This window comes from Salvia splendens, chromosome 5 (assembly GCF_004379255.2).
Source record: "Salvia splendens isolate huo1 chromosome 5, SspV2, whole genome shotgun sequence".
Taxonomy (NCBI): Eukaryota; Viridiplantae; Streptophyta; class Magnoliopsida; order Lamiales; family Lamiaceae; genus Salvia; species Salvia splendens.
Window position 1 is genome coordinate 40492625 of NC_056036.1, and position 22966 is coordinate 40515590.

The 22966-nt window shown below is 37.2% G+C and overlaps 3 protein-coding genes across 7 annotated transcripts; 2 read left to right on the forward strand and 1 right to left on the reverse strand.

Moving 5' to 3' along the window:
* Positions 1-2724: 2724 nt before the first annotated feature.
* LOC121806016 (importin subunit alpha-like) lies at positions 2725-6724 on the forward strand. Of its 2 annotated transcripts, none has more exons than XM_042206083.1 (11): positions 2725-3134; positions 3524-3620; positions 3728-3819; positions 3904-4035; positions 4152-4337; positions 4422-4585; positions 4702-4780; positions 5161-5289; positions 5529-5656; positions 5743-6117; positions 6197-6724. In XM_042206083.1, the coding sequence occupies exons 1-10, from the start codon at positions 2925-2927 to the stop codon at positions 6113-6115; spliced, it is 1590 nt and encodes a 529-aa protein (XP_042062017.1). In that variant the 5' UTR covers positions 2725-2924; the 3' UTR covers positions 6116-6117; positions 6197-6724. The 2 variants fall into 2 exon arrangements, with proteins under 2 accessions (XP_042062017.1, XP_042062016.1); XM_042206082.1 differs by having other exon boundaries at positions 6213-6724.
* Positions 6725-9781: 3057 nt separating this feature from the next.
* On the forward strand, positions 9782-15271 carry LOC121806015 (kinesin-like protein KIN-14I). 3 transcript variants are annotated; one of them, XM_042206078.1, is made up of 19 exons: positions 9782-10076; positions 10569-10735; positions 10808-10951; positions 11051-11287; positions 11377-11445; positions 11640-11708; positions 11844-11921; positions 12009-12119; positions 12223-12304; positions 12403-12498; positions 12597-12770; positions 12852-12958; positions 13021-13199; positions 13280-13441; positions 13516-13769; positions 13850-14013; positions 14104-14253; positions 14332-14804; positions 14903-15271. In XM_042206078.1, the coding sequence occupies exons 1-19, from the start codon at positions 9956-9958 to the stop codon at positions 15036-15038; spliced, it is 2973 nt and encodes a 990-aa protein (XP_042062012.1). In that variant the 5' UTR covers positions 9782-9955; the 3' UTR covers positions 15039-15271. The 3 variants fall into 3 exon arrangements, with proteins under 3 accessions (XP_042062012.1, XP_042062014.1, XP_042062015.1); XM_042206080.1 differs by having other exon boundaries at positions 12012-12119; XM_042206081.1 differs by having other exon boundaries at positions 11664-11708.
* A 310-nt stretch (positions 15272-15581) lies between these two features.
* LOC121802239 (probable polygalacturonase) lies at positions 15582-18811 on the reverse strand. Of its 2 annotated transcripts, none has more exons than XM_042201861.1 (6): positions 18662-18811; positions 17637-17939; positions 17142-17262; positions 16862-17036; positions 16672-16742; positions 15582-16525 (listed from the first exon to the last, which is right to left on the reverse strand). In XM_042201861.1, exons 1-6 carry the CDS (start codon positions 18671-18673, stop codon positions 15852-15854), a joined length of 1356 nt encoding a protein of 451 aa, XP_042057795.1. In that variant the 5' UTR covers positions 18674-18811; the 3' UTR covers positions 15582-15851. The 2 variants fall into 2 exon arrangements, with proteins under 2 accessions (XP_042057795.1, XP_042057794.1); XM_042201860.1 differs by having other exon boundaries at positions 18638-18783.
* Positions 18812-22966: the final 4155 nt, after the last annotated feature.

The following is a 22966-nucleotide window of genomic DNA, read 5'->3' on the forward strand; positions in this document are numbered from 1 at the left end:
CTTTGAAATCATTTTAGTTCAAAAATATAAAAAAGTGCAAAGCATTTATAATTACATCTCAAATATAAATATATCAAAGTTTAGAGATTTTCTATGATAGTAGTATTATGTTTTTCAAGGACAACGAATGGGTAAACAATGAAGTTTTTGGATCATTTATATACTTTACTCAATATCAAAATAAGATTCATATTCCCAATTAATTTTTATACTTATTTTTTTTCTATGGAATACTATTTTTTAAGAGTCGAGTTAATCAAAATACGACATTAATAATGGATGGAAAACGTATTTAGTATCTAAATAGGCTAGACGACGTAATAAAACAATTCATATAAAAGTTTCGTCACTGTATCATATTAATACAAAAAAGTTTGAAGTTTGTATAAATAATACAAAAGGTATTACTCGCATTTTGTTGTAATACATTCCTCATTCCTCATATATGTTTAGACGTTAGTATAAAACATGAAACAATATTAAAACTTTTTGTACAAACATAAATAACGTCACCATAAAATATTTGGTACTCGATTTCATGTACATAAAAGATTTAAGTTGTCCAAATATAATCGATAGAATATATTAAAATAAAATTATTATTTATGCAAATTTCAAAATTTTTGTAATAATATAAATAAATAATGATGAAATATTTTAACAATATAAGGCCACCCGCAACGCGTCACGCGGGTGGCTCGTAACCCGTCACGCCGGGACGAGACGGCGGCGAGACGCGTTGCAGCGTCCCGTCCCGCCGAGACGAATGGCGAGCCGTCTCGCCACGCACCCACGCGACGTGGCGCGCTCTGGCGCCATGCGTGACGCCCACTCGCCGGTCCGCGAGTGGGCATCGTCATGCTGACTCAATAAATCATTTTTTTTAAATTCAAATTTTTTAAAAAAATTAAAAAATATAAATCGAAAAACGGTAATATTACCGTTTTTTCGACCGTTTTTTTCTTTTTTTTTATTATTATTTTTTATTTTTTTACTCTATAAATACTCTTCATTCATGCTCATTTCACACACAAATACACATCTATTCTTCTAAAATCATCTCTATTTCCTCTCCAATTTTCATTAAACCTCTCATCACAAAATGTCCGGCGACGGAAACTCTGGCGGTGGCGGCTCCAGCGGGTTTGACATCAACGCGTTCGGCAACTGGGGGGCATGTATAATGTCCTGGGTGGTGGTTCCGGTTCGTCGACACCGGGCAGCCAGGGTTCGTCGACGCCGGGGGTACCAACCACCCCATTTTGATGTGGATGCATACGCCCGTCCCTCCGCCCCGAGGTATTCGCAGGGATTATCCCAGATTCGGGAGGATTATTCAATTGAACCCACTCCGGAAGGAGGCCGAGGCGGTGGAAGCACCAGGGCGGAGGCGGAGGCGGACGAGGAGGAGGATCTAGGCCGGCATCTGTACAGCCCCAAGGAAACGTTGACTGTGTACAACGCCTGGATCAGCGTCTCGTACGATCCCATTGTCGGGAATCAACAATCCCAGAAGTGCTTTTGGGAAAAGGTCACCGAGGCCTACCACGAGATTAAGCTGAAGGGGTCCCGCCGCTGCACATTTAAGATGCTCCGCGCTCACTTTGACCGAGTCGACAGAGAGGTCAAAAAATTATGCGCCATCTACAAGAGTGAAGCGGCTCATTACCAAAGCGGAGCCACCGGAGCCAACATTCTGAGGTCGACTTTGCGAGTCTACTTCGACGACACCGCCAAACAATTCAAACATGTCGATGTTTGGGAGGTCGTCAAAGACGAGGAAAGGTGGGCCGGCGGTGTCCGGTCCAGCTCGGGCTCGACCTCGAAGCGCACGAAGCACACGATGGGTGGTCAATACTCGTCTGGTGAGGGCAGTTCGGGCAGCGCCGCACAAGAGTTTGCCTCGCAGGAAGTTGAGGGCACGGCAGACGATGCCGGGGGTCCTCCCGTGGGTGCCGTCGGCCACAAGGGAGAAATGCAGCGAAGGCGGCTAGAGGGAGAAGGGGCCGAGCCGAATCAAGCCAGGCGGGCTCGGGGGCACCCTTGAACTCCCTAATGTCCATGTACATGACCGCCACAATGGCGGACACTTCCCGCATGACGCCTCCCCAATACCAAGCCTAACTTGCCGGAATTGAGTTTATGGCAAGACAACTTGGTATTTCGCCTCCAGGTGGCTTCAGTGCACCTCCACCGCCTTCGAGGGATGATTCGCCGGCGGAGTAGTTTTTTTTTCTATAAAATTCTATTTTAAATTATGTAATTTTTATTTTTTTAGGATTTTAATTATGTGTTTTTTTTTATTTTTTTGAATTTTAAGTTGTAATTTTATTTTATGTTGTAATTTTATTTTATTTAATGAAGTGTGTTTTTTATTAATTGAATTTGTTGAAAATAAAAATAAAAAATGAAAATGAATGAATAGTAATTTAAGCGATGGTTAAGAGACGGATAAGAGATAGAGGGTTGCAGGTTCTGTCCCTTAGTTAAGAGATGGAGTAAAAAGTACTGTGAGGCTCAAGAATAGTAATTTAAGAGACGGATAAGAGACCGATGATCTAAGTTGGCAATTAAAAAAATAATGCAAATCTATCCTTTTTGAATCAAAACGATATTACTACTTGTAAAACTTGGTGGCATAAACGTTAATAGTAACACAAAGAAGGCCAAATTTGTATATATATATAAAAAGTAGGCGCCGCTGGTATTTGGTATGATCTGGATTCTGATCATCGGCCTCCAAAATCATCTCTCTCACTCACTCTGCCGCTCCAAAACCTTCTCTCTCTAAATCAACCTAAATCATCTCTCCATTCAATCGCAATCCGTGAGAGAAAACTCGTGTAGCTGTTACGCATACCTGCTGCTGTGCGCAGCCTCTGATTTCCCCTTCCTTTTCTCTGCGTGCGTGGATCGGCGGAACAATGTCGTTGAGGCCGAACGCGAGGACCGAGGTCCGCCGGAATCGGTACAAGGTGGCTGTGGACGCGGATGAAGGCCGCCGCCGCCGAGAGGATAACATGGTGGAGATCCGGAAGAATAAGAGGGAGGAGAACCTGCAGAAGAAGCGGCGCGAGGGGCTTCAACCGCAGCAATTCCAGCCCGCAGTCACTGTTCCTCAGCTCGATAAGAAGGTAATGACCTGAACTTGATTGAATTGGATCGATTTCTTCGTCCTGACTCGGAACGGATTCTAATAGGGTTTCATGTGTGCCTTTTGATCTGATCGTATTGGATTACTTGTTCTGTTTGATTGCTGATTTAGCTGCTGCGTAGTAGGATTAAGCTAAGTTTGGTGATTAGTTTAATGTAACTCTGTTTATTGTGGTTTTTAGCTCCATGAGAAATTCTTTAGATTCTTCGCTATGGATTGCTGTGTATATGAGATTTAGTTTTGTTAGGGGGATAAATCGAGATGAGTTATTTATACCTTGTAGAGAATTGTGGATGTCCTAATTAATTAATTGGTGGAGCAAGTGAAAAGGACATGGCATAGAGTAACGTATTCGTGTTCTTTCTCCAGTTGGAAAGCCTCCCAGCAATGATTGCTGGGATTTGGTCGAATGATGCTGCTCTGCAACTCGAAGCTACAACTCAATTCCGCAAGCTTCTTTCGATAGGTAAGCAAATATGGTTCATGTTTAGGAGATTATCTCCTGAATTTCTTATTTGTATTTCTCTTTTGTTGAAGATCACTGGGTTTATTGTGGTTATTTTGTATTGACAGAGCGGAATCCACCAATTGAGGAAGTAATAAAATCTGGAGTAGTTCCCCGCTTTGTGGAGTTTCTTGTCAGAGATGATTATCCTCAGCTTCAGGTATAAGCTTTTGTCAAATAACTGTGTGCAATTTAGTTTATTGTTTGAAAATATTCTCAAGTAGTAGCTTTCCCAATTTTCTAGTTTGAGGCAGCATGGGCGCTTACAAACATTGCTTCTGGGACATCTGACAATACAAAAGTCGTGATTGACCATAATGCTGTTCCAATTTTTGTGAAGCTTCTTAGTTCTCCGAGTGATGATGTCCGTGAACAGGTACTTGAAATGTATAAGTGAATACTTTGGGTCTTAAATTCTGCTTCAATTCTAATCAGAGTTTTGATTAATTGTGTTGTTGACTGCATTTGATTTGAAAAATGTCAATTTTTCAGGCAGTATGGGCACTAGGAAATGTTGCTGGTGACTCACCAAAATGTCGTGATCTTGTCCTTGGTTACGGAGCTTTAGCACCTTTGTTGGCACAATTTACTGATCAGGCAAAGCTATCTATGCTTCGGAATGCAACATGGACACTGTCTAATTTCTGCCGGGGAAAGCCACAGCCGCATTTTGACCAGGTTTGCACTTTTTATGTTTAATTGAGATGCCTTCGTATGGCATTCCCTTAATCTCAACCTCTCATATTTGATGCTCATTGACAGGTGAAACCAGCTCTACCGGCTCTTACACATCTTATACATACTACTGATGAGGAAGTCCTCACAGACGCATGCTGGGCACTTTCATATTTATCTGATGGCACCAATGATAAAATCCAAGCTGTGATTGACTCTGGTGTTTGCCCTCGATTAGTTGAGCTGTTACTGTAAGTGGCAGTTCATGTAATGTTATTATTTAACAATGTGTGTGTGGTTGGCATATCCTGTTCTAGTGTTGTGTTGACTGGTCTTTTGAACTGTCATTTTATTTCTGGCTTTGTAGGCATCCTTCTCCATCTGTTTTGATTCCTGCTCTGCGTACTGTTGGTAATATTGTGACGGGTGATGATCTTCAAACTCAGGTTTGCATCTGGATTCATTTACTCCAATTTCTGGCAAGAGAGTGTTTTTGTTTTACAGTTAAGGAGATGAATTGCTTAGTTAGAAAGTTTTCTTGTATTCTTTTAAACCTAAATACTCCTTGTGCTCATCATATAACATGCTGAAAGAAGAATTAAAGGAAATAACAAATTCAGAAGGGTGTCACAATATTGTAATATTATTATATAAATTTATGAGTACGTTTGCAAAAGATCTATGACATATTATCTCATCTTTGTGAAATAATTGTCTACTGTACAGCTATCTTTAACCCCTTCTCCTTGAATTTACCCCTTCTTTTATTGTGCAGCTATGGTATGACATTTGTAGTTTTATAACATGCTTAATTCTTCTGTCGCAGGTTATCATTGAGAATAGGGCTCTTCAATGTCTGCTTAATTTGTTGAAACAAAATTTTAAGAAAAGCATAAAAAAGGAAGCCTGTTGGACTATCTCAAACATCACTGCAGGAAATAGAGATCAAATTCAGGTATCCAGAACATAGTGGAGTTACCTTGCTTTGGTTATATGCTCAGTGCTTAATACTATTTCTTGGAATATTATCCAAAGTTTCATGGACATGTGCCTTTGTTTTGTTCCATTAATATCCATTCATGAGGAAGCATGTTCAGTTTGGCAAGTCAGGCTATTGTTGTTTGTCTTTTGCTATAAGTATATATGATTTTCCCTCTTAGTTTATGACTGAGGCCTTGTCATTTGAATGAGCAGGCTGTGATTGAGGCTGGTCTCATTGCCCCTCTTGTTGTTTTGCTTCAAACTGCTGAGTTTGAGATAAAGAAAGAAGCTGCTTGGGCTATTTCAAATGCCACTTCTGGTGGAACTCATGACCAAATCAAGTACTACTATATTTTACCAATTGTTGTTCCATACATCGTCGTTTGTGGTGGATTTGCATATGAAGCTAACTTAACTAATCTGGCAGGCTCTTGGTACATGCGGGATGTATAAAGCCACTCTGTGATCTACTGCTTTGTCCCGACCCAAGAATTGTCACAGTTTGCTTGGAAGGTCTTGAAAACATTTTGAAGGTTGGAGAAGCAGAGAAGAATCAAGGCAACTCCAGAGACGTGAATGTCTTTGCCCAGATGATTGATGATGCAGAGGGTCTAGAGAAGATTGAAAATCTTCAGAGTCACGATAATAATGAAATATATGAGAAGGCTGTGAAGATACTTGAAACATATTGGTTGGAGGAAGACGATGAGCAGATAGGGTCTGGTGATGCTGCACAAGAGGGGTTCAATTTCGGAGGTGGTGATATTCCTGTTCCTTCTGGGGGTTTCAAGTTCGGTTGAAGGTAAATCCATAATCCACTCATTTGTTTTATATTTACTTTGTTGTTTACATTTCAGCAAGCAATGATGTGATGTGGGTAGATTTTAAATTTTACAGGAGACATTATATTTATCAAGGTATGCTCAAAAGTGCTTCTGAGCTGGCTAGTTGAAAAGTCATTAGAGTCGGGTGAAGTCCAAGCGTTGAGTCACAGTTGAAGAGAAACAGCTCGTCTTAGTCATCTAATGTGGCTGAATACTATAAAGGATCATTGTGATATTATCAGCCGGCTGGTCGGTCGGTCGGTCACAGCTTTTGTGATGCAATTCACAACTGCCATGAAAGTTGTGCTCTATTTTTAGTCTTCTCTCATGAGCAGTGTCACCCAAGAGTCGGAAAGAGTCTAGATTTCGAGTCGGGTATATATTGCCCAGGTGGAAATCATTTCCATATTAAGTTGGAATAAGGCAAAAAACCAAGTCATGTATTTTTGTGAGAGTTTGAGTCGGTTATATATACCTTCTTGTCGCAGGAGTATGATTATGCTTCTTGCTTCTTAGTCCATGTAAACTTGATGAATGTGTTGTTTTTCTGAGAAGTACATTCAATTGGATTTCTTTGTTCACTTATTTCTTTGGCTATCTTCTTACATTTTGGGAATTGATTCTCTATGATTTCTTTCATTGTGATTGAGTTTTCACAACATTTTAGTTTTTGCTAATCATCTTTATTCTTGAGTCTTAACCATCTTCTATTATCACAATGAAAGTAGAAAAATTATTATCTCAAAATTGAGAATATACATCGCCTATTAACACAATTTTCTACGTCTGCCTTGCCCGAGACTCGTCAATCTCACTAACACGTTTCCATTGTTTGTCCTTTCAAGCGTCGTATAACTAAATAGTTTCAATACATTTCTTCTTTGCCTGCTTGTATAAATGAACTAAATTAAACACACGACAAAACTAAGGCGAACATCAACTTTAATTTCCTGCAAATAAAAGAGCTCCGCATATTGAATGTAAGTTATGATATTAATTATCATCAACAAAAGTATCTATACTATAATCAATCATTTAGCATTAAAACTAAAAATTAATAATGTACATAATAAAGAAAAGAATACTACATTGTTTTCATCATATATTACTGGGCTGCCAAAGTGAAAGCCTTGTAAAAGCTTTTGAGGAGTGCCATTGATATCATGATTCATGGGGATGCTTCATGGCCACCACCCCAACTTAATAGAAAAGAAAAAAAAAACACCAAATATATATAATCTTTTTTTGGGGTTATCGGATAGATGTTTACTTTAGTATTACAAGCAAATTGAAAAGTTGCATTAGTTTAGGCGGCTATTAAAATCTTTAAGTAATTTTGTGTGGTTGTCATATTTCATGCAAGAAATTATGGCTTGAATGAAATTAGTGGGTTTGTTCCCACATGGGAAGTCTGTTAAAAGGGGTACAAATTTTTTAAAAGTGAATTTAAGAGCCCGCAGAGGCAGCGCAGTTGGCAACGGAGGGGCAAATCTTGCTGCAATTTCAGAGCTAAATTTCATAAAATGTTATCTGTATATAAATTCAAGTAGATTTACATCACCAAAAATATTCAGAATTTATTAATAGTAATAAATAGAGAGATAAACCAATATGACACATGCTATTAAAATCTACCATGAACATTGTTAACATGCTCTTTTTTTTCTTTTTTTTTAATTATACATATTCTTAAACCTGTCCCATTGCATTTTTGCTCATTTGCAAGTTTTCGCACATTTGCACACAATTTAAAAATTGCATAACCTCAATTCGAAGGCAACCTAGACATACTACAAATTTTACATAGGATTCTCGTGACGATAAAAATTAATGAAAAAAAAAAACTTTGATGTGCGCAATAAGGCATGAGTTCTGGTGCACCACGAAAGTGAAGAAATGGAAATTGACATCCATTTGCAAATTTTATGAAACTAATAATTATGCCAATACTTTCTCCAAAATAAAATTGAATAATTATGATTGCACATTTATGTGTATTACAAGTTTTATGAAACTAAATTAACTAATAATTATGTCAATACTTTCTCCAAAATAAAATCAAATAATTATGACAATACTCAATAGCACTTGACAACTGTCGCACATATATCATATATGTGTATATTCAGTAGTAGACGGATAAAATGTTAGTATCATGTATTCTTACTTTTTTGCTCATCAAATTTTGCTTCTAACATTTGTTTAAATAAAAATTACATAAGTTACAAATATTAATTCGCGTCCACTCATATGTTACACACACTAGTTATTACCCCACGAGAAAAATAGTACTAGTACTAAGTAAGCAGAATTTAGAATTAAAAAAAACGAACAAAAAAAACGTGTGATATTAATCACAGATGAGATCATTTTATTCCAATTTAGAATAAAAGCAAAAATAGAAAAAAAAATTCCATAATTTGGTAACTGAAATCCTGGATTTTAATGTTCAACTAATTCAACCTTATGAATACGAAAAGATTTTTTCCACTAAACGACCACATTTCCACTTTAGTGTTAAATTAAATACGATACATGCGCTAATAAAAACAAATTAACAAATTATTATTGGTGATAATTATTTAAATCACAAAATTTATTAAATTTTGCTATAGTTAAATATAAGTAGTAGCAGTAGTAGTACTAAATTACAAAATCACGAAATTTCAATTATTTAAAAAAAAAATCACCCTTCATCCCCAATTATGTGTCCCAAATATTCATTTTGGGATGTCCTTTATTAATTATCTTACTTCACTTTTACTAGACCTCACATTCTACTAACTCATTTACTTTATATCTTATTTATCTATCTATCCCTGATAATTTGTCACTTATTTTCATTTCTGTCCATCCCTAAAAAATTTTCACATTTCACTTTTACCATTTTTGGTAGTGTACCACTAACTTATTCTCACTCACATTTTATTATAAAACTAATATATAAAAATAGGACTCACATGCTACTAACTTCTTCTTCACTTACTATTACATTTCTTAAAACTCGCACCGAGTCAAATTGTGACAAATTATTACGGACGGAGGGAGTATAAAACAAATATCTAAAGGTAAGATCCACATTTCATTATTGGGACTATTGTTATGGACATACCAAAAAGTAAAATGAGACTATTTTTTTTGGATGAATGGAGTATTAATCATGAAATTTCAATTTTTTCTAATATACAAAACATCATATTTGATGCTCAAAACAATTACTATTATTTAATTATAATAGTAAGTTTTTTTTTCTTTTTTATTTTAACTAAATGAAATTATTTTGAGCATCACTATTTTTTTTACATGCTTAGGCCAATTGAGCAAAAATAGAAATTTTATAATTTAATAATCTGTTTTAAAATTTTATGTGATTGACCAAAGTTTATTATTGAAATAGCTACTATATAACATCACTATTTTAATCAGTCTATCAGTAGAATTACCTACATGGACTAGTCGGAGAGCAACGTCTTGAAAATTAATTGAGAAAAAATAAAATTTTGTGGTTTAATATTTTATTTTTAAACTCATAAAAATATAAGAAGAATATATTGGAAAAATGGCGGAAACTCATTCTCCAACTATAAAGAGATGAACAGACTTTTCCATTTGAGAGAAGAGAGAAGAGAGAAGAGAGAAGAGAGAGACGTAATAGCCATGGCCATTGCTTCACTGTAGTGTTGTAGAATGTGTGTAATGTTCCTGAATTGACGTTGGAGCTCTGATCACTCGTTTTCCTAGCTTCTAATATGCGAAGCATAATAAATCATCTGTAATTTCTCGTTGAATTATCTGAGCTTTGTAGGGCGAGTTTGAATGGCCGCGATTGAAGGCGCATTGCCGTTTTCCGCGGCGTCGGTCGTCGTGGATGTGCTGCAGCAGCACGGCAGCCGATCACGCGGCCTCGATTTTGATGCTCGCGGCGCCGAAGAAGCCGGTAAATTCTCACGAATTTGCGGGGGATTTTGCTGCGCATTTTGGTTATTCTTATTTCTGGTGCTTCAAATGAACTCCAAACGCCTCTGAATTTTAATTTTTTTTGTTTTGTTTTGATGTTATGATATGTTTGTAGAAATTTCAGAATGATCACTTGGTTTTTGAGTTAGGATTTTCTTAATTGTCAATCAAAGCAGTAATTTGGTTCAGAATTTTGCTGCAAATTTATGTTCGGATTTCTAAGAAACTTTTCATTGTGTGAAAGGAGCTGGTACTTGATTTCTGTGTAAGGAATTTCTGCATTGCTAATCTAAGTAACTAATTCGGTTTAGAAATGAGGATGAATTACACATTTGAAGCTGAAGCATTGAGATTGATACTAATTTGATACGAATTTGGATGGAGAATTGAAGAATTCTGCTTCCAAGAGCCATTTATCAGGATTTTGTAATATGATGGCTAGTTTTGGGGAATAATAAGTCTGTAAATGCAGCGATAAGAAGATACGAAGCTGCAGCGTGGCTGAGGAAACTGGTTGGAGTAGTGGCGGCAAAAGATCTGCCAGCGGAGCCTTCTGAGGAAGAATTTAGGCTTGGATTAAGAAGTGGAATAATTCTCTGCAATGCACTCAATAAAGTTCAAGCTGGAGCTGTGCAAAAGGTTCATTAATTGAGTGATTTTGTTCATATCATTTTGTGATTTTTATGTTTATGTTTATCGATGCATTTTCAGGTTGTTGAAAGCTCATCCGATGCAGTGCTCGTTCCTGATGGTGCTGCGTTATCTGCATTTCAGTACTTTGAGAATGTGAGGAACTTTCTTGTTGCGGTGGAAGAGATGGGAATGCCTACTTTTGAGGCTTCTGATTTGGAGCAGGTACTCATGATATAAATTGATGAGAATTTTTGGATTTTCTACAATTGCTAGTAGTCTTAGAAACAAACAGTGGATTGATAATCATCAATTGTTCGTTAGGGAGGAAATTCTTCGAGGGTGGTGAATTGTGTTTTGGCTCTTAAGTCCTACAGCGAATGGCATAAGTCGGGAGGAAACGGGGTCTGGAAATTTGGTGGAAATGTTAGAGAAAGTACATTGAGAAAGCAATTTGCAGGGAAAAAATATGAGCCTTTCACAGGTTCCATATTAAGGATCACGTCTATAAACGAGAAAGGTCAGACTGCCACGTGCAATGAGCAAGATTCTAACAGAACTGTGAGTCGAAGCTCTTGGTACTGAGTTGCACTGTCTAATTTAGCACCTGTAATAGACATTAATGTTATTTGCATTCTTTTTTTTGGCAGTCTACTGCATCCTTGAGTATGCTTGTTCGAGCGGTTTTATTGGACAAAAAGCCTGAAGAAGTGCCAAATGTATGTATGCTGTGTTAGATGTAAATTTACACTGAAACACTTAAAAAATATGCAGTCTTTAAACCATTCTCCGTTGATTAAATTTTGTCTAGAAAATTGAAAATGTATACTTGTAATGTGAGATTGTGAATTTATAGCTTTTATTTCTGGACTTTGAGTTGGTACCTAAAGTGGTAGCTTCTGGTTTTTCTCAGCTTGTTGAGTCTGTATTGTGTAAGGTTGTGGAGCAGTTTGAGAGTCGAATCAGAAGCCAATTTGAACCGGTATAGTTTTCTTTCTTTCATGCTGCCATGCATGCCTTTTCATTATTTGTGACACTGATGATACTCCAAAGAACGCTGTAGAATTATGTTTTGATACTCATTTGGCTTATCACTTAATGTTCCATCATTTTACAGAAGATAGCATGCTTTAGGGACTCGATTATTTATCAGGGCAACAAATGTTTCGTGAATCCCTCTTCGCCCCGTGGGAAGGTAAATGAGCTGCTGCAGAGTGTTTAATACTCATTATTTATTGGTTAAATCTTATAGAACGCTCATCCTTTTCCTCTTTCGTTAAAGAAGGCTGAACAGAAGAATGATATGTCACAGAAGAACAAGATCGATGAAGAAGCAGAACGAAGATTTATGAACCAGCACTTGATTGTTGATCAGCAACATCAGGACATTGCGGTAAGAAAAATCATATGAAATCGATGCACTCTCAATCATTTCTATCAGTTTACTTCTTTTATATTCGTTGAAAAATGCTCATCTTGTGAGTGATCTGGTCCAGGTGCTCAAGCAAACTCTTCTGACTACAAAAGCAGGCTTGCAGTTCATGCAATTGAAATTTCATGAAGAAGTTGAAAATCTTGGTAAGAATTCGAAAATATTTCAATTCTTGATTTGCTTGTATATATGCAGACTATCATTTCTTTCTAATATCGGCTTAACCTATGTCTGTTCTCAACAGGCCTCCATATTCGTGGACTAGCTTATGCTGCTTCTAATCATCATAGAGTTCTTGACGAAAACCGGAAACTTTATAATCAAGTTCAGGACCTAAAGGGTAAAATCTGTTCATTGTATTATACTAGTATGCTGTTTCACTTCATTCAACCTACTTCCTTTGCAGTAAATTGATCTATGGTATTTTTATTCAACCAGGAAACATTAGGGTCTATTGCCGTGTGAAGCCATTCTTGCCCGGACAATATGATCATTTGAGTACCGTCGATCATATCGAAGAAGGAACCATATGCATAAACACTCTAGCAAAGAATGGGAAAGGGCGCAAATCTTTCAACTTTAACAAAGTATTTGGACCTTCTGCAACTCAAGGTTAGCCATTACATCAAAACAGTAATTAGTTGATGATTGTAAGAAGAAACTTCTGTAGTTTTTATTTTTATCTCTTTGTAGAGGAGGTATTTTCGGACACGCAGCCACTAATAAGATCGGTCCTTGATGGTTACAACGTCTGCATATTTGCTTACGGCCAAACTGGTTCAGGAAAGACTTTCACCATGGTAGGTTATACCTCATTTCTATTTGAAAATGAAGCATTAATGTTAACGCTGTTTGAATTCAGACCGGACCTAGGGACCTCACGGAGCATAGTCAGGGAGTGAACTACAGAGCTTTACGTGATCTGTTCATGCTTGCCGACCAAAGAAAGGATAGTTTCTTATACGAAGTCTCTGTTCAAATGCTAGAGATTTACAACGAACAAGTCAGAGATCTACTGTCTTCAGATGGTTCAAGCAGAAGATATCCTTTCTCAGTGCTAACCAGAATCATCAGTTTATCGTTGCATTTACAATGTTTGGATTCCTTTACTAATAGTGTACATTAGAAATTCGAAACAGTTCCCAGATGGGAGTCAGTGTACCAGATGCAAGCTTGGTTCGTGTCGCCTCAACATCTGACATTATCGATCTAATGAATCTTGGACACAAGAACCGGGCTGTGGGTGCAACAGCACTCAATGAGCGTAGTAGTCGCTCACACAGGTATGCAATCGGAGCTCAAGTTACGCTCACAATGTTTTGTCTCATCTAACTGTTACTATCCCCTTTTGTTGCAGTTGTTTAACAGTTCATGTCCAAGGAAGAGACTTGACTACCGGTAGCTCCCTCCGAGGCTGCATGCATTTAGTCGATCTGGCCGGGAGTGAGAGAGTCGACAAATCAGAAGTAACCGGCGACAGACTCAAAGAGGCTCAGCACATTAACAGATCTCTTTCTGCATTGGGTGATGTGATCTCCTCCCTTGCCCAAAAGAGCTCACATGTCCCCTACAGGAATAGCAAACTCACTCAACTGCTCCAAGACTCACTCGGTAAGGCTAAGAGCTGCGTAAATCACTTGCTTATATCTCTGTTCTCGACATGATTTGATACCATATATCGTCAATCTAAGGAGGGCAAGCCAAGACATTGATGTTTGTCCACATAAACCCGAAGCCTGATGCCGTAGGAGAGACCATCAGCACACTTAAATTTGCTGAGCGGGTCGCCTCCGTTGAACTTGGTGCTGCACGAATGAACAAGGACTCTGCAGATGTCAAGGAACTCAAGGAACAGGTCTTTATCGATTCATTTCTAACACATGATCGAAAACAGTTCAACCTTTAATTCGTACGCTTTCTCATTTTGCTCTTATTTGTTTGTTAGATTGCCGGTTTGAAGGCTGCCTTGCAAGAAAAGACATCTGGCAGTGGCATGCGCCTATCTCCTTATCAACATACATCAAACAGTAGAGATGTGAGCCTGACGTCGCCACCAGGGCTCCGGAAACCAATAGAAGACGTGACCAATGTAAAGGTATTTGAAACAATAGCATATATGCAACACCATTATGCAAACCTCAAAACTGATGTATGATCTTCACCAAATCCACAGGCTCATCACAGACGCTCAGGGAAAAACAGACAGAGCTTGGATCTAAACGAGCTCCTCGGTAATTCACCTAGCTGGTCATCTGCAAACAGCTCCAGAAAAAGCAATGTAGATGAATATGATGATAGAGAGTTCTGCTCTGGTGAGTGGGTGGACAAGCTCATGGTGAACAAGCAAGATCCGTTTTGTGGAGTAGACGATCTCATGACTAGTTGGGATCCGAGCAACAGCAACGTGTCCGATGCCATTCGTCAGAAATATCCACCTGACAAGCCATTTGGCCTATTCCAAACAAACAACCAGTTTGATGCCGGTGACAATGATGACGTGGACGAGCTCGACGCTGGGACCAGCGACTCTTCCGAACGGGATTTGCTCTGGCAGTTAAACCATTCCAGGCGTGTGAGCTTTGCTAGTGGAGGGAGTCCAAATGTGCAGAAGCCTATTCACAAACACACCAAAAGCCCAGAATTCAGGTAATGTAGCATTAAATAGAAACTTAATGTTACTTGAAACTTAATAGTCTTATTTTTTGAAGAGTAAACATACTTCCATACATATATTATGGATACAGGAGCATGATTCCTAGATTCGGACCGTCACCACCATCGAGGAAATCTGTGAATGGAGTTGGAAATGGACAGCCACCATTGCGGGTGGGAAGGCAGGCTACTACTGAAACGAAGCTGAAAACAGGCAGTGGAAAATAGAAGTTTTATCTTTTTTTTTATTTTACAATGAGATGAGGCAGAGAATGTGTAGTTTCTGATTTTTTTTAATATTGAAAAAAAAATCTGCTCATACACAACACAGGCCAACACAGCAATAATTCCAGCTGCTTGGATTGAAAGAACTTTTTTTGGGTTTTTGCTTTGGTTGTTATTTGTCTTTCAACAATGATATATGTATGATTAAATTTATTAAATATTTCATTTTTATCCTACCTGTGAATTCTGTCTCTGTAATTCTTTTGTAAGTAGTGAATATTTCTTCTTAAATTTCTACAATGATACTGCAGAGCTGACTAGAAAAAGATTCAGACTTTTATCCAAGGCAGAATTTTGAATAATTTCAGTTTTTCTTTTGTTTCAATATAGAGTGAGAAGAGAACTGTGAATTATTGATATATCAAATGTCACTTTAAATTTGCATTGTGAGCCAATTACATAAGGATGAGATTTTTTCCAAAGATAAAAAATGGGAAAAAAAAGAGAAACAGAAAGTTACTCTCTGCAAGGAATTTCAGATGAATATTTTCCAGAGATAAAAAAAGATAGCATTTGCATATTCAATCAAATCCAAAGAATTTACAAATGTGAATGAAAAATACCTAACAAAAAAGCAACCCAAAAAAATAAGCATGCACTACCAAAACTTTTCTTACAACACGAATGAAGCAAACAGATGCCTATACACAAACACGAACACAACCACGACCCGACTCTGGTAAGCCTCCACCCCAGCCTAAAGCTCATCGCTTCCATCAGCGAGCGGATAAATCGAAATCCAACAAAATCACACAATCACAGATATGCAACTCTACTACTAGGATGTTGGAAAACGAAACAATCGAGAAACGAACTCGAAGCCGAGCTTAGAAGCTCAGGACAAGGCATAGGTGAGACATCGAAAGACGAGCCTAAGACGTTGAGGCACTTCCACGACGCAGTCGGGTCGGAGTTTAGGTAGAAAGAAACGTTCGACAGACATATCGAGGTAAAGGGCGATCGATCAATCCCAAAAAACTTCCCAGCCGAAGTGATGTTCGAACCAAGAATGTTCTTGAATCTGATATCACTAACAACCGGCAACGCCTGAGGATCAAATTTATTGTCTGGATGAGAATTGCAATGACCTGTTGCCTTGATCCCTTGTAGCACGTTGTCCATGAGAGCGTCTGATATAGAGATGTCAGTCATGTAGCCGCCTCTCCCGACTGCTGTCTTCAGCTCAATGCCTACCTGGGAGTCGTGCACGTGGATATGCTCGACCAAAATGTTAGAAATCCCACCTGACATTTCACTGCCAAAAGCGACGCCTGAGCCTGCGAAGGATTGCAGGCGGACATTCCGGATATGAACGTTCGTGGTAGGTTTTCCATATGCCATTCCATACTCGTCCCAACCACTTTTCAGCACCACAGCGTCGTGTCCAACACTAATGTTGCTGTTCTCGATGCAAACATGCTCGGAGGAATCTGAAATTCATAAAAATTTCAGATTCATCAATTTAACATATTGAGAGAATGATACTATAGGAGATATAAAACACAACTTTGAATCGAGTTTTCATTACATAAAGTGAAAAGCAAGGTTCAGTTTATGAATCTTAATCTCGACTGACCTGGAACTATCCCGCTCGTGAATGGAGAATAGGAAGGAGAATAAACGGTTATGTTTTGAACTAGCACATTACTGCATTCAGAGACAGAGAGTGAAAGCATGCCTTCCAGTTAAAATACTCGGGAAATAACTTGTTTATCGACAAACAAAAGCACAAAATAGTTTGACAAGATTTGCAGGCGAGGAGCAACCTGCAATAAACTGGGTGTATATTCCAAGAGGGCGCATTTAAGAAGGTTAGGTTCGACACAACAATGCCATTTGAACCAATAAGTTCAACAATATGTGGCCGGCTGTAGTTTAAAGAACGAGAATTGAGTTGCTCCCACCATATCGAACCCTGCCCATCAATAGTTCCATTATTGCCTGTAACAAAGCAGACGACAAATCACAGGGATGAAGAATCGGAGAAACGAGACAAAGAAACAATAGAAGAAGCAAATGGAATAAATTAAACGGCAAAATCCATACCTGTGATAACAACATCAGTGAGATTTTGCCCACTGATCAAGCTTCGGTACCTTTGACCAGGTACTTCAAGGCCTTGTCCATACGAAGGTAAGGGCTCGACCACATCCCAGTGACTATAGTCCTGCAAAGTCAAGGCACAATGCGTGTAAAACTGAAACTCTAAAGTAGGATACCGTACATATGACTATCAAAAACCCGAAGAATTCAGTAATTAGGCTTTAGATTCAAGTTTGTTGCAAACCAAACACTTATGAGGGAGTAATTAACCGATTGTGGTAGCCTCAACTAAAAAGTTGGATCAATATCTTGACTATAGTCTCAACAGAAGCTAAGATTCAATCAAGAGATTCACCAAACGTATAAGAACTGCATGTAAGCTAGAGTTGAACATTTCATAAATTCATACTTTCCCACAGATCAAATTGAACATTTAAAATACGTGCATTTTCTCAGTTGAGAACAAATTGTATAGATTTTGCACATCAAAATATCGACCTGAGAGCCAAGAATAACAGCGTCTTTCTCCAGAAAAATCGTAAGATGGCTCGTGAGGTTGATGCATCCGATGAGCCAGTTTCCTTCTGGAACATAGAGTTGGGCACCGCCCTTATCCGCAAAGGACTTTAAATAGAAAATAGCATTCTGAAATGCTAGAGTGTTATCAGTGATCCCATCTCCAACTGCACCAAATTCCAAGACGGATACGCTGTGAGGCCTTGGAACCAGCGGCCAACCCAACTTGCATTCCCCTTCATACTCAGCAGCATTGCTCGATAAAACGAGCAGAAGCAAAATTCCCTATATGTGAATAAACAGTTCACTTGAATTGAATAATTACCAATACAACTAAACCATGGACACATAGAAAACAACCTAAGCCATCAAATGCTTCCAATTTGCACAACCTACTCATATATTCCATCTTTTCTATAGAATTCATCAAATAATACATTTTGAGCTCTGACAAAAATTATTTTTCACTGGCAACAGTTTTCAACATAAATTACAAAATGAGCATTTTACATTGAAATTTAAACATATTTAAAAGTAGAAATATAAACTCATATGTGGAATCAAAATAGGAGGAAATGCACTTCAAAATTACAGAAAAAACACTAATTATTGAGAGAGAGAGAGAGAGAGAAAGAAAGAAAGCAGCTTCTGATCTGTTAAGCGAAACTGTAAAATCTAACTGCCAGAATTCACAGTTCTAATTAAGAATCTACAGAAGATCGTATCAAATTCTTTCAGCACTATCCACATCAAAGAAAATCTAGCAAGATTTAAGCTTTGAAACAAGAATCTGAAAAAGAAACCCAAAAGCATTTCAAGAATACACTTTTTTATCAAGCACTAAAGCGGGTAAAGCTTAACACCACCAAATTCACTGACAAGATCGAATTTTTGCTGTAAATAACACAAGCCAAGAAACTAAAATGCTCGTTGTTGATCTAAGAAATAATTAATTCATACCAGTCCACAAATAGAAAATTTACCCCCAAAAACTGTAACGTACTTACTAGCCTCTTCATTTCTCAGTGACAACGCTAAAAAATCTTTACATTAAAGAAGGAATGAAAGAAGCAGGAGATGAATAGAGATTAACGAGATATTTATACATGAAAATAAATAAATGTTTATTAAAAAGAAAAAATAGAACTTTCATTAGTATGAGGGTAAAGTGGCATGCGGGTAACAATATTATAACTTTAATTGCAAAAATTAGGGAAATGTTAAGCAACAGTAATTTCTTTCCCGACACACTTAATCAGTCAATAACGAAAACTTAGTAAAATTTTGTAGTGCATACTGTATTTTTTTAGTTGGAAAAGCGAAATAGTGGGATTTGATAGAGAAAATGCTAATGTAATCAAATGTTTAATTCATCTAACAAAGTGTGATTATTGTGTAAATTTGAAAATATATGACATACTAATTGATGGATTATCAAAAAAATAAATGGGTCCTTCAATTACTTTAATATAGAGTAGCTTTAAATTTGTTAGTTTGATAATTTCATTTTGAATATCAACAAATCAGTAAGAGAATTAGTTGTTCGTTGATATATACCTTGATTATTTATAAAGAAAAAAGGTGTCTTCAAAAATTTCAATTACTTAGTATTTAACATCATTTGGAATGATAACAAATAATAATAATTTACTTGATGGTTTTATAAATTATAACTTTAGGATAACTTGACAATTTGAGTTCAATTTTAGTTGATATATAACTAACTATAATGGGTTCCTCAAAAAGTTATAAATATTATAAACTTTGTTCGAATTTTAAATTTTCTCACCAAGATTTGATTTTACAAATAAGATGAAAAAGAATTGCGTGCCTCTCTGTGTTAATATCTTATCGTTCTTCTCCGGCAGTAGTATTAAGAAATTGACACCATCGCCTGAGAGCTAATGCTTCGGTGGTTCAATCCCGTCATTTGCAACCTTGTACCGAATCGAGAAAGAGGCTCCACAACGAGGTCCTCTACTTTTTACAATTACGAAAAATGTTTAAGATATAGTACAATATTACTCTCTCCCTCCGTCCCACAATAAGAGTCTTATTTTGTCATTTTAGTCCATCTCATAATAAGAGTCATATTTCACTTTTTAACCATAAATGGTAAGTAGGCTGATGCGAATTAAATTGTACATTTTTATTCCCCTAACTTTACATGATTTATATAGTTTGATGCTTGCAAGAGTATGTTTTATGGTATAGGAAAAAAATGAATGGTTAAATAAGGAATGAAGCTAGAATGGTGAAAAAGTTGTACGAAAATTCCAGCAAGTCCTAGAAATTGGTCACCCGGCCGGGTGATATTTTCAGTCGCAAAAATCCACCCGGCCGGGTCTCTCATTGTTAACTGCAAGAGCAGTTTCTTCGTCAGTTGAGGCGGTGGAAAAGAAAATGGGAACAAATATGAGGATGAAATTGGACAATGGAGATAGCCAATCACGTGGCAGTTTAAAAAGTAGTAGAGGAAAGTTTAATTGGAGATTTTAATGCCCAAATATTGAGCATTCTGAGAGAGACGAAATTGGGCAGAGAGTTTGGGGGACGACAGAGAAGGAAGGAGAGAGAGAGAGGAGGAAGAAGAGAAGGAAGAAATTCCGACCAACATTCCGACAATCCGTCTCCATATCTCCATTCCACTCAACAAGAGCATGCTTCCTACGGTTTTAATTGTGATTATTACCATGTGTTTAGGCTAAGCTCTTTACGTTGCTCATAATTTGTGAAAGATGTGAATTAAGTTTGGATTCTATGGTTTAACATTAATTTATGATCTTTTCTACGGTGCTTTTTACATTGAATTATAATTCCGGCCTGATTTATGATTCGATCTTGTCTTTTAGCCAATGTCTCTTTAACTTGGTTAAAAGGTGGAAACGTAGATAAAGAGTTTGAAATTCGTATTGTGTTCAACGTATGAATCTTGGATAAGTTAATTTACATGTCGTTACAATAATTGTTGGATATTTACTATGCTTCTGTAGGAATGTTTAATTGATTTTGTAAATGAATCATGTACGTTGGAGCGTAGAAGTTGGATTAGAGCTTACTATGCGTCTGTAGGAGTGATAATCCGACGAGTACGAATTTGATCTTAGTGTTCAGCAAGGTTAAATTCAAGCATCTATGAACATGTTCAGTGTGAGTAGAATGAACGAGATTATTACAACTTTCATTAGATTAATCGTTAATCCATAAGTTAATCGGTCCGTTAAGTTAATTCACATCTGGAGCATATTAGGAGCAACGTTCTCTATCTCTTGAGTTTCTCTATTTTCATTCTTTAGTTTTCAATTTGTTTATTAATCTTATCAATCTCGAATTAAATAGCCTACGCCTCCATGTGGATTGACACTCGAAGTACTACAATCGGCTCTGTATTCTTGCAGATTCGTTGTAATATTAGAGTCAATTTATTAAACTTGTGTGAACTTTACTATTAATATTTGAACTCGAAAATTACACATAGGCCTCATATTCCACCAACTTATTCAACTCACATTTTATTATAAAACTAATATATATAAGTGGAACTCATATTCCACTAAATTATTCTACCCACTTTTCTTTACATTTCTTAAAACTCGTGCAATAACTAAATGAGACTCCTATTGCGGGACGGAGGGAGTATTAGGTATTAAGTAGAAAAATCTAGAGTTGTTAGTGATAAAATATCTATCCAAAACTTTTTAAAGAAATTTAGAGTTGGAAAGTTTTGGAAAAGATATAGTGGCTTCATCCGCCAACTATAAATAGTACAATATGCTTCATTTCAAATAAAGTTCAAATAGAAGTTCTATCTACTAGTCTTTGTCCTCTTACAAATTCATTAAGCTCAGCATAAGCTTCATCCAAACTTATCATACAGGGAATATAATTGACAATGTAATAAAGAATTGGTCCAAATCCAATAATCTTGAACTTGTTTATCATTAATTGACTTAATGACGTTGACAAAAAAAATTGAGGCTTTAACTTCACAAGTATCATTTTCTTTAATCCAACACCAATGCGATTATCTGACTCTTTCGTTATTAAGCCTAAACAATGTGAACCGTAAGAATAAATATCATTCCAAATCTCATATAATTCTAATGAGAAAGCTGATTTGATCACTGTAATCATTGCATGCTCCAGTAATAGAGCGGAGGAATTAAAATGACAGTGAATCTGGGAGAAATCTGGATCAATAAATATGGTGTGATCTAGCTATCTAAGATCAATATAGATATATGTCATGTATGTGCGTAGTCAGTAATGGTTAACATTCGGCCATCACCCTCCTCTCTCCCAACTCGGCCCTTAGTCCCTCTCAACTCTCCTTGGACTCCAGCGGGTGGCGGCGTGGTGCAGTCACCGATCAAGTAGTAGTGGGCCTGCGGCGTGCGTGACTTGTTCAGGTGGCGGCGTGGTGCAGTCACCGATCAAGTAGTAGTGGGCCTGCGGCGTGCGTGACTTGTTCAGGTGGCGGCAGGTGGAGTAAAAATATTCAAATATGGAATGAAATGAAGAGAAATAAGTTAATAAACCCTATAATTCTAAAATTAAAAATGAAAATCCTAATTTAAAAAACTAGTATTAAGCGGGTGAGTCCGGTACATACACAAACCTCAGATTTAAAATACCCGCACTCGCCCAGTTTCCCACTTCTCTCGCGTAACGAGTACCCGTTATACGCCAAGTATGATATCGGGTCTGGATGGAAATTATCCGCTCTACCCGTTTTGACATGCCTAAAATTAACTACTTCCTCTTACCATAACCTTTCATCCACAAAATTCGAATCATCTACCAGCCTTTCTATGCTATAAACCAAATAGCACACATTCGCATACATCTCTTTCATACTCCGTATTTTAGCACGATGCAAACATGAGATTAGTGGATTTTGTGGCAAATTAACAACATGCTTATCCATGACCAAACAGTTCACCCAACTAGTCACATTTTTTAATAATTAATTATCTTTCTTCCACGTCATCAATATTCTCTCAATCCAGACTATCATGACTTTCATGATTTCTCTCAATACGAATGCATAGTTGTAATTTGTAAATAGTCACTTATCTAGACAAGGGAGAGCGAAATGAAAAAAGCAAATCTAGAAGCTATATTTTCAGTGAAAATAGAAGCCTGAACTGCAACGGTAGATATGCTAGTAGAAATATCATTGGAAGAAAAATTATGTAGTTAGTTATTACTTGAATTATTCTGCCACCAATCCATTGGAGTATTTAGCAATAATAATATAGCAGTTGAACTTGAATTATTCTGCCATCAATCCACATGCGGATTAAAGTTTA